The sequence below is a fragment of the Ptiloglossa arizonensis genome, chromosome 8, assembly GCF_051014685.1.
Source record: "Ptiloglossa arizonensis isolate GNS036 chromosome 8, iyPtiAriz1_principal, whole genome shotgun sequence".
NCBI lineage: Eukaryota > Metazoa > Arthropoda > Insecta > Hymenoptera > Colletidae > Ptiloglossa > Ptiloglossa arizonensis.
Genome location: NC_135055.1, coordinates 10,240,012 through 10,251,641, shown reverse-complemented (window position 1 = coordinate 10,251,641; position 11,630 = coordinate 10,240,012). Strand labels below are relative to the sequence as shown.

General features: G+C 27.8%; 3 protein-coding genes and 1 pseudogene across 4 annotated transcripts; 3 read left to right on the top strand and 1 right to left on the bottom strand.

Annotated features, from left to right (window-relative positions):
* The first annotated feature begins 849 nt into the window (after positions 1 to 849).
* Positions 850 to 2,486, top strand: Oscp1 (Organic solute carrier partner 1). The gene is made up of 4 exons (XM_076318223.1): positions 850 to 1,253; positions 1,370 to 1,689; positions 1,766 to 2,043; positions 2,111 to 2,486. The coding sequence occupies exons 1-4, from the start codon at positions 1,133 to 1,135 to the stop codon at positions 2,484 to 2,486; spliced, it is 1,095 nt and encodes a 364-aa protein (XP_076174338.1). The 5' UTR covers positions 850 to 1,132.
* A 299-nt stretch (positions 2,487 to 2,785) lies between these two features.
* On the bottom strand, positions 2,786 to 4,597 carry LOC143150098 (enoyl-[acyl-carrier-protein] reductase, mitochondrial). The gene is made up of 5 exons (XM_076318135.1): positions 4,220 to 4,597; positions 3,865 to 4,101; positions 3,569 to 3,790; positions 3,285 to 3,515; positions 2,786 to 3,196 (listed from the first exon to the last, which is right to left on the bottom strand). The coding sequence occupies exons 1-5, from the start codon at positions 4,409 to 4,411 to the stop codon at positions 2,966 to 2,968; spliced, it is 1,113 nt and encodes a 370-aa protein (XP_076174250.1). The 5' UTR covers positions 4,412 to 4,597; the 3' UTR covers positions 2,786 to 2,965.
* Positions 4,598 to 4,955: 358 nt separating this feature from the next.
* Positions 4,956 to 9,564, top strand: LOC143150349 (solute carrier family 12 member 9). 2 transcript variants are annotated; one of them, XM_076318543.1, is made up of 10 exons: positions 4,956 to 5,067; positions 5,418 to 5,694; positions 5,805 to 5,939; positions 6,321 to 6,658; positions 6,758 to 6,971; positions 7,046 to 7,315; positions 7,393 to 7,600; positions 7,686 to 8,474; positions 8,825 to 9,256; positions 9,360 to 9,564. In XM_076318543.1, exons 2-10 carry the CDS (start codon positions 5,427 to 5,429, stop codon positions 9,556 to 9,558), a joined length of 2,853 nt encoding a protein of 950 aa, XP_076174658.1. In that variant the 5' UTR covers positions 4,956 to 5,067; positions 5,418 to 5,426; the 3' UTR covers positions 9,559 to 9,564. The 2 variants fall into 2 exon arrangements, with proteins under 2 accessions (XP_076174658.1, XP_076174657.1); XM_076318542.1 differs by lacking the exon at positions 4,956 to 5,067 and adding an exon at positions 5,076 to 5,201.
* A 560-nt stretch (positions 9,565 to 10,124) lies between these two features.
* Positions 10,125 to 11,056, top strand: LOC143150668 (uncharacterized; annotated as a pseudogene).
* Positions 11,057 to 11,630: the final 574 nt, after the last annotated feature.

Genomic DNA, 11,630 nt, shown 5'->3' with positions numbered 1-11,630 from the left:
TAACGAGAAAACAAGACAAAAGGAGAATAAGCCTGTGCAATAGCACGTACTATAGATTAATATTAAACTACCAAATATGCATGGTATATTTGTTAGAAAGATATCTTCGTATATTATACATGGATAAATGTTGAAAGAAACCAAAGAAAATGGACTACTAAATTCTTTCTACAATCTAAACCGTTCCACTTTACTGAGCCAATTTTCAATTTAGATTTAAGATATTTTATAAAAGTATGAAATACAATGTCTTTTGTTATACATAACCGTCCAATTATATTATTTTATAACTAATTAATGTTATTGTTATTTATACTGTTACAAAGGCGATTATTAGAATTGATTATTTAATATGTGTTTTAATATGCGTCGTAGATAAGAAATGTTCTTTTTTTTTTTAATTTAAAAGAATATTTCTAAAACAGTTATACAGTAAAAGAAAAAATTGTAAAAACCGTCTTTCATTCTGAATGTAATAGTTTTGTATAATTAATATCGTTGAATTTATAGATGAAACGCAGGAGATTAAAGATTGTTACTTCATTATTCGCTAAATATTATATTTGTTGAAACTAATTATGAAATTATTAATTATTATAAGTTAAAAGTTTTTCCTAGTTAATGTATACAATTATAACTTACTACAATTAAAAAATGTGTTTCAAAAATAAATTAATTATCAAAGTAATTTTGTAGCAATTATTTTTTAAATATATATAGCATGACCAATTCAATTGTTAGATTTAAAGAAGAAATAAATAATAGATTTAAATTTTTTATGAGATTATTATTTTTACAAAGTTTCAACATTATCTATGACATGAAAATGTATTTATAAGTGTGTGATGTTAAAATAATTCAATTGATCTACAAGTATCCATTTTTATGTTTACCGATGTGTTCTCTGCCTTTTTTTTATAAAACACAAGATGTTTGGGATCATAAGGGTGGTTATTTACGGTTATGAAATACGAAATATCGCGCAGTTTCTAGGTTTATTTCGTCGATTAATTTTATGTACACTGTTGTCGCCAGGACAACGGTGTAGATAAGCTAACTTATACATACGTGTACTTAAGTAGCAGAAGCACTTTGTACTTGGTGAAAGTAAATATTAAAGATTCCTTACAGAATGTCTTTAAAGTCTTTATACGCGTCACCAATTCTTTATTTAAATATGGGTGGTGAAATGTTATATGTTCTGCGACAAAGATTGAAAGCACAGAAGATTAGTGTTGATAAAACTATTCAAGGCTAGTATAATATTGAAATATTAAAATATTGATATGTCGCATAATATAACTTTATTTTAGTATCATTTATTCATCATATTTCAATCTATTTAATAAGATATTTATTCTACTTTTAGTGCTGGATGATGTAACTGCAGCCTTACTTAATCCTAAAACATTGTCTTCTACATTTGTAGAAGAACCTTTGACTGATATGTCCATCTTACGATCTACTTTAGAATGCGTTGTGTTATCGTCAATTGTAAAACTCGATATAAATAGTATGAATAAACTGTTTGATCTAATGATTATGATGGTTAAATATCAATTAACTGCAGCTACTGGTCCCAGGGAAGTTATTCTGTTAACATTAAATCACATAGATGCAATGCGTGATATGGTCAGCAATTCAAATGCACAACAATGCATTAGATTGGTACATCAGATGGTACTTGATGTAAGTATTTTGTATTTTTATTAAATTATGTAATCCATACTGAGTTAGTAAAAACAGCTTATTAACTGTTATACAGTTTTATGATAATTTAACTTGTGAAGATGTGTGGAATGCCAGAAATGATTGTTTAAAAATATTGGAGCCATATTGCGTAAAAGTATCTATTCTTCTTAGCCTTGGATTGCAAAATGATGATGGCAGTTTTAATTTAATTCATCATAAATACGATGAGAAATATGAAGAAAACAAAAGTTGTTTTTCCAGCACAAAATTGCGGGACGTGAATTCTAAAAGTTACCGTGATGTTTCTTTTAATCTTTCTGGTGAACGTGGAACTTTGCTAGGTAGAAACATGTAAGTATAGAGTAAAACATTGTCAAATTTTGTTAAAGTGAAAATACATTGAACAAATCTCACACAGGTATTCAGTTACATATGAAATGTCAAAACTGGCACCTAAACAAGAAAATGAGGATCATTTAAAAGATTGTGGTGCAAAAGCAGAACTTGGTATATTGGCTGTTCAATTGGGAACTGAAGAAACTTTATATAAACGACCTTTTACTTTAAATTTATTTTCAAACAACGATTATGATAATGCAAATGTAGAAAAAAAAGACTTTGATTTTAAAGAAGACAATAAAAATGATACAGTTCTTACGAAATATGAAAAAACAGTATTTAATAAGGACTATAAAACAAAACTTGATAATGTACGTGCAGATTTTTCTGAAGATAAACTCAAAGAACTAGAATACCAAATGTTGATTTTGGAAATTTTAGAGAAAGTGGAATAATTTTATTTGATTTATTTATAAATTCCAAATTCGATGTAATAATAACTACGCAATAAATAAAAAGAATTGTATATTTGTCTATGCTTGTACACAAGTACTTTATGTCATGAATAAATATTTCTTCATACAATGGGAAAATTGTACCAATTTTTGTAACATGCAAAACAATACTTCATTTTAATAATTTAAATATAAAATCTTATGTGACTTTATGTTATCACGTTAAATTTATTACATATAAAATTTTTAATAATAAAATTGAATTAAGATTGATTATTAAATTATTATAGTTAAAATCATAATTAAAAATCCACTATGAGATATTTGCCAAATTAAAAATGAAAAAACCAATATATCTTATAACACAATGTGTGTTTTAATATTATTTTCAGTTTGTGTGAAATCTATTAAATACATAAGAAATGCAGCTATTTCATTGAGAAACTTGTAAATTCTCATTATTACAAAAAAAATTTATTTTAAGATTTAGTCATATCCAAAATATACTTTACTCCAGTTTTACCATCAATGGTAAGTGCATTCAGAACAGCTTCTTGAAACTGGCAGAACGGAATTAATTTATGTGGTGGAGCTTTTAATTTTTTATCTCCAAATAATATTCCTAATTCTCTAAACATATCTACACGTTCTTTGGAATTCATATTTGCCTTTGTCCATGCTGTCATCCAAAATCCTTTCAATGTTATATTCTATAAAGTTTGTTGAATTATAAGAAATTAGCACTGATTTAAAAATAATATAAATTATTTTATAAATCTTAATTGTAATATAAGTTACCTTAAAAATAAGGGCAGATGTTGGAACTGTCAAAGGATCTCTGGACATACCACCATAAGTTACCATAATACCATTATGTGCTAAATGTCGCATAACTTCCAATGCATTTTGTCCACATATACAGTTAAGAGCTAATTTTGGTGAAGGTAATTTTTTACTTTTAAAAATTTGTGTTTTTCTTATTTCAGCTTCAGTAAGTATTTCATCTGCACCCAAACTCTTTAACTGATCCTATAGAGATTTTTATTAGTAAATGTAAATTTAATCCATTAATTATTGTGTACCTTTAACTCTTCTATGTTTGGTCTGTCTCTGACAACACTAACAGATTTATAATTCCATATTTTACATAATTGTATAACTATCTGCCCAACAGCGGAATTTCCACCATTTTGAATCACAGTATCTCCAGGATTTAATGACACAAAATCTTTAAGCATTCTGTATGCAGTGCATGGGTTCACATTCAACATACTAGCTTCTATGGTTCCAACTTCTTTTGGAATCTATAGTTTTAACATGTATTAGAACATTCATACTGCAAATATACATAAACTTTGTGTCTGAGAATGTGTTATACCTTCATAAGTTCTTCCGACTTATAATTTGCATGTGTTCTCCATGTTCCTAAATTTATACCATTTGGAATAACTCTGTCACCAATAATTAGATTGTTCACCTTAGATCCAACAGCTGTTACTTCACCTACTCCTTCGTTTCCTGGAATAGCTGGTAAAGGTGGTTTACTCGGATATTTACCTTGTATTGTATTTATATCTGCTGGATTAACAGGTGCTAATAACCACTTAACAGACACCTTTATAAAGAATAATTTACATAATATTTTTTATAACAAACAATGAAGTATTTAAAAGAAAGACTCTCTTTGTACTTTTTAATTTCATTTATTCTTTTTTCATTAAAAGTTGAATTACCTGATCACTTTCTGGTTGATTAATAGTTTGTGTTGTAATATGTAAAACATTTGCAGGTTCTCCATATTCTTTGTAGAACAAGGATTTTACAGAATCTGTTTTAATAGTGATGCTCATTTGGCGAATTGATATAAAATTTGTTAAAATAGATCGTGATAATGGTACTGCTAACTTTCTTACGTACATAACCATTTTATTATTTAATATGCTACTTATTCAAATTTTGTTACTTTTTTAAAGATACAGTAATTATCTGTCTATGAAAATTATAATTCTCTCCAATAGTTATAATAGCAAAATTATGAATAGATCGTACTAATATTATGTAAACAGTAATATTCACAACGCGATAGTTTTTGGATTCGATTAATTCAATATAATGTATTAGATGTATTCTGAATTATAGAAACAAATTAATGAAAAACAAACTTAGCTAACAACTTTATTGAATACGTATGATTTCATTTGTAAAGTTTAATTCTTATACTATTTTAATATTTTACAAATAGTAATACTAATGTTCTTTCAGAGCGAAAGAAGAATATTTTGTTTTTGATGACATATGTTTGCTAGAAATTTGTCTCCCGTTACATATGTAAAATTATGTTAAAGGACCAATTATAATTGAATTTTACTACAATTGTAAAATTATGCTAATTTACTGACTATAATTGATTTTTGCTGTCAGTAATACCAAATATAGATAAAAATTCTATGCGTAAATAGGGAATTTATATAATATATCAAGGAAATGGATACTAATAAAAAATACCATGATTATTTTCTAATCTCGAGAGGTGGTTTCATGGATTAAAGGGGAAAGTTATAATTAGTACACACTTCCTGATGTAAGTTTAATAACCTCAAATTGTTTTATAGGTAGTCAGTCGTTGTTTGACATTTCGATAGATGACATCATAAGTCTGTAATTTAATTACGTGGAATGTCAGTTTTATATTGTGTTATGTAAATAAAAAAACGAGTACGTGTTTCATTATAATACTAAGATAGCTCATTTTGTTCAGACAAAGATATTCAAATCTTATATTCATACTATTATCATTTATCATAATAAGTTTCATTATAATTCTTATTCACTGTTGAAAATTTAGTGAAACAAATTGAATATCGTAGTTTTATATTTTTGAATATTAATTAGTTTACGGTATATATATTTAATTGAAAATTGTGTTTTTAGAATAAAAAAATGATAGCTTCAGAAATTGGTTCAACAAACAATGAACCTATTCACATAAAAATTGGCAGTGAAAAAGCTCCTCTAATTCGCGGAAGAAGTGTTTTGCTTAGATTAAGCAATTTCTTTAAAATCGGAAGATTACAGCATGTAGAAGGAGATGGATATGTTGAGTTTGGTAGCTTGGGTGCAGATATTGGTCGTACTTTGGGAACATTTGCTGGCGTATTTAGTCCTGTCACATTATCTATGTTCAGTGCCTTAGTTTTTATACGAATGGGTATGAATTCGAATAATATAATATAAAATATTTCTTATAATTATAATTTTTAGTTTATTTATATTTATATTGACTGTTTCATAATATAAACTTTATAATGTAACTTTTAGGATATATAGTGGGCAACGCAGGATTATTTGTAACTTTGATACAATTTGTAATTGCTTATGGAATTTTGGTATTTACTGTAGCATCTGTATGTGCAATTTCAACAAATGGAGCAGTTGAAGGAGGCGGTGCTTATTGTATCCTTGAAAGATAATTACTTGTTGTTAAATGTTTTTATCATCTTTAGTAATTAAAAATTCATTAAGTATGAACTCTGTAAAATGTAGTTCAGAGTAAAATGTAGATAAGGTATTAATTGTCAGTTCACTTTTTTATTTAATATATACTTGTACATTTAATTTTTATCTAAATTATTAAATTACAGCTGTATTGATTAAAAACATGATTTAAAGCATGAGAAATTAGTATGATACAAAATACTCATCACAAGTAATAACAATTTGAGTATAAATTTATTAATATTATACATTTTCTTAAAAAAAAAATAATGAAAATTATATTGAGATTTCATAGAACTTAGAATGTAAAATGTTTTTTCCTTATTAATTAGTATCTAGTCATGATAAGTCGTACACTTGGACCAGAATTTGGTGGTTCTATTGGTACATTATTTTTTATGGCTAATATAGTATCAAGTGCACTTTGCATTTCTGGTTGCGCCGAAGGTTTGATAGAAAATTTTGGATCATCTGGTTATTTGGCTGGTAAAAGTACTCTTATTCCAGATGGTAAATGGTGGCGTTTTTTATATTGTTCTATAATAAATACTGCCAATTTATTGGTATGCCTAATAGGTGCAACAATGTTTGCAAAAACCAGTGTTGCTATTTTGGCTGTTGTTTGTGTTTGTCTATCAAGCGTTTTCATAAGTTTTTTTGTTCAAGGGTATATGGAGGTAATTACATATATTAATCAAAGTTTATTTACTTTTATTTAAAAAGTATGATTGTTAATTGCTTATGGAGGTTTATAAGCACTGCTTCTTTTATTGCAGATACCAATTCCAGATGCAAATCATCTAGTTCAAAATGTAACTGAACATGTTAATGGCACTTATACAGGATTGTTGTCATCTACTCTCATAAGTAATCTTTATTCAAATTATAGTCGTGACTATTCAAGTGATGGGATAATGACTGATTTTGCAAGTGTTTTTGGGGTGTTATTTAGCGGCGTAACTGGTATAATGGCTGGAGCTAATATGAGTGGTAATTGCCTAGATAATTTATTATCTTATATTTTATTTGTATTTTCAGAATTAAATATTTAATGCTTTTTTTAGGTGAATTGAAAAATCCAGCAAGAAACATTCCGCGTGGAACTTTATCAGCAGTATTATTTACATTCATATGTTATATTCTCTTATCTATACTTACAGCTGCAACTACAAGTCGGTTCTTGTTACAAAATAATTTTATCTATATGATGCCAATTAATATTTGGCCACCATTTGTAGCAGTTGGTATATTAACAGCATCATTTAGTGCTGGTTTAAGTAATTTAATAGGATCAAGTAGAGTTTTAGAAGCATTAGCAAAGGATAATGTGTTTGGTAAATTACAATGATTTTTGTACATTTTTGTGGTACCTAGTAATTTGGTCTAATCTCTGCATTTTCAATATTTACAGGATCTGGACTGAATTTTATAACACAAGGAACATGGAAAGGAAATCCAGTTGCTGCAGTTTTAACTTCATGGACTTTGGTTCAAATAATTTTACTTATAGGTTCGTTAAACACTATTGCTCAGATTAATTCAGTATTGTTTCTGTTAAGTTACTTGGCTACCAACTTGGCCTGCCTTGGACTTGAACTTGCAAGTGCTCCAAACTTTAGGTACTTTTTAATTTGAATTTATGTTATTTGAAATATTGAAATTAAAAATTTTAATGCAAATTATTTGAAATAATTTTATATACAGGCCAACATTTAATTATTTTACATGGCATACTGCAACAGTTGGACTTCTTGGAACACTAATAATGATGTTTGTCATAAATAGTATCTATGCTTCCAGTAGTATAATATTGTGCTTAATATTAATCATTGTGTTGCATTTATTTTCTCCGAGTAAAAATGCTGCTTGGGGAAGCATATCACAAGCACTCATATTCCATCAAGTCAGAAAGTATTTATTAATGTTAGATTCGCGTAAAGACCATGTGAAATTTTGGCGGCCGCAAATGCTCTTAATGGTCGCCTCTCCACGATCAGCATGTCCACTTATAGATTTTGTAAACGATTTGAAAAAAGGAGGACTTTATGTAATTGGGCATGTAAAAGTTGGAGAATTTTTGGGTCAAAATATAGATCCCACTATAGAAGAATATCCTCATTGGTTGAGTTTAATTGATCACATGAAAGTAAAAGCATTTGTTGAATTGACAGTTACAAAAACTGTACGCGAAGGACTACATCATTTAATAAGAATATCTGGAATGGGAGCAATGAAACCAAATACAATTGTTCTTGGTTTCTATGATGGGGAAGAACAAATAGACTTTTTCACTAATTCCCAATATGCAACACACATGTTTGAAAATGTTACAACATTTCCAAATAGTACTGTATTTCCATTGAGACAAACAAATGCAGAAAAGAATTTAGATCCAGTTCAATATGTAGGAATGTGCTCAGATGTTTTAAAGATGAAAAAAAATTTATGCTTATGCAGAAATTTTCATATATTAAATAAATTACAAATTACAAAGTAAGTATGCAATTAATCTCATTATTTATGTGTAACGTTGTACAGTATTTTTTCGTTGAGAGCGGAGTTTGATTTATACATGGAGAGTTGGGCGATCGTTCCATCATTCTTGATCCACTTCTTTTTTGCGAAGGTGAGAGGGAGATGGAATGAAAACGAGTTAGAGGAACTGAGAACGAGCAAGAAACAGTACCGATTTCATCTTTCGGACGTCTGATACTTCATTTTTTGTCTGTCTCATATCATATCTCCTTTTGACCTTCGGCAAAAATGAAGTGCCAGTACTGAATTGACTGCTCTTAAGGAAGAAATACTGTATTATTTTTTACTATAAATAATTCAAATTGTAGGAACTCTAACTTAAAGTATATAGATGTATGGCCAGTAAACTTTTTTCAACCAACGGATCAAGATCCATTTGATACAATATCATTATTTATGCTTCAACTTGCATGTATCATCAATATGGTGCCCGTATGGAAAAATTTACATCTCAGAGTATTCCACTGTGAAATTTCAGACAGCAGTGCAAATTTAAGTATTTTAGATTCACAAAATTCAATTAGCGAATGTCCAAGAATTTCTAATGAACATCGAATAAGGAAATTATTAAACATGCTGAGAATATCTGCATCCATTAAGAAAATCCCTAATTGGGGAACACAAGTACGTGGATTAAAGGGTAGATCTCTTATTGAATCAAGAATGGAAACTCAATATGAATCAGGCACTGAAAACAACGACGACGTCTTAAGCAATGTGTCACGTGCTTATATTTTGAGGTAAATATTTTATCACAGGCATACATTTGTTTAATAAAAGAAGTTTTAAGTAATAGTTTTTTACAAAAGTATTTGAATTTTTAATATATTAATTTCATTTTAGTGTGAATCAATTAATTAGACAACATTCTTCTCAAACTGCAACAGCATTCATTTATTTGCCTGCACCACCAGTATCAAATAGTTGGAATGAAAATGTGATGTATCGTCAATATCTTCAATTGTTAACGGAATTGACAGCAGATTTACCACCTATAGTATTAGTGCATGGTGTTAGTGCTGTTACATCAACAACACTGTAAACAAATATATATATATATGTGTATATGTATATGTATATGTATATGTATATGTATATGTATATATGTATATATGTATATGTATATATATAATTAGAGAAATTTTTATCATATAATTTTTATGAAAGAAAGAATTATTTAATGACTAATTTATTTAATGTTAAATCGTAATTTTGACACTTTCTACATATTTGGAAGAACTAGTATTGGCATTTACGGGGGAGACACCACTCTAACGAGTCAAAAAAATTCAATTTTTTTTTAATTTCTTAAAGTTTGAAGTGTGTAGAATGTTATATGAAAAAGGTATTTTGAAATTCAAACATTTAGCAAAATTGCAACGATAAATAATTGGACAGGTTGTGTCACGCAAAAATTTCTCATGGACCATGCGCTACGTATCACTGACTGGATGAAATGGAAACATTCTTTCAAGGCAATTTTTTATTATTCATAGGAAAAGAGTTCAATTGATTATAATTCAAGTTTCTTATATCGTATGTAGAGTGCAATAAACTCTGAATGTGGTCGAAAATTGTGGCTAGTTGAGTAATTTGCAAATGGGGTGGAAATGGCAAGTGTTTGGAACCATCTGGAAGAGATTGAAATTTTGACTGATAAGTTAATAAATGAATTAACAATATATTATGATCTTCGACGAAATTTCCATTGCAAGGAGGCAATGAAGAAAGTAATATGGAGTGTTTTTCACAAAATTTCGTCAGATAAAAATTCTCTTGGTAGGTGGCAGAAGTAACAAATGGTTTGGAAAATTATGTATAAAAATCCTCTGCCATAAATTATCCAGGACACGATTTGTCCAATTTATGAGGACCTCAGCACAGATGAGTTATTACAAAGATGTGAAGATGGTTTTATACAAAACAACAACGAGAGTTTAAGCTTAATTATTTAGACAATAGCTCCTAAAATAATGTTCAGTAGAAAAAATATAGTTGACATTGCAGCATTCACAGCTACTAATATTTTTAATGACGGCTACAACAATATCTTGCTAATGATGCAATTAATGAGTTTAGTTCTATCAATTGTGATTACTGTCAAACGGATAAGTGACGATTAAGTAAAGCTGTAAAAAGAACAATGTTTCACCGGAAGAGGTTTTGGGAATAGCAAATCTGAAAGTTATATTTATATTTTTTAAAAAAGACTATATTTTTCATTTAGTAATTACTTAGAAAAAATTCGCAAACTTTATCCATTTTTTTATGTCTCAAATTGGTGTCGCCCCCTTAAAGCACAAAAATATTTGGTAGTATATTATTACAACTGTAAAATTTTATAACTAACAATAAGTCTGTATTAATAATGCTTTCTTGTTCTCATAAGAGAAATTTAATCTTATAACAAATATAGTTTATTGCTGTGATAACGAAATTATTTTCAGAAGCAAATATTTTTCAAGTATATAAAATATCTTTATTGAGAAATATGTAAGTTTTATCTTATCACATTTCATATATAAAACTATTTTTGCATCACTTTTTGTACCATACTTAATCTTGGAATAAATGTAAGAATAACAATAGATAATAAAGAGAGAAGTACAACTAAATAGGAGATGTTCATATTTTTGATGTTTATATACTTTATTAACAAAATATTAGCTTTTCAAATTACTTAATACTTAAAGGAATAAAGTTAAGTGTATTTAAAATTTTTACTTTGTCTCTTAATATAAGTAATTCTGCATTTTCATACAATTATAGATAGATGGGCAGATATTTATTTAGATTTCAGTAATTTTTTCCTTTTTTTTTGTTAAATGTTGTATCAAGTTTTTATGTTATACCTTCAGGGAAAGTTTTACGAAAGATAACAGTAAAAACTTTGTCTGTCATTGGTGGGTAATAGTATTTCTTATTCAAGTAATTTTACTAAGTATTTGTAAGAATATTGAATGCAAATAATACAATATTTTAAAAATAATAAACCAGATTTGTTAAATTTTTCCAAACTGAGTCAGTAATATAAGTTTTGTCCTTTTGGTCGAATTTACGACAATGTTGCACACTGTAAACATAAGATTTATTTTAATATTTATTTTGTATTTT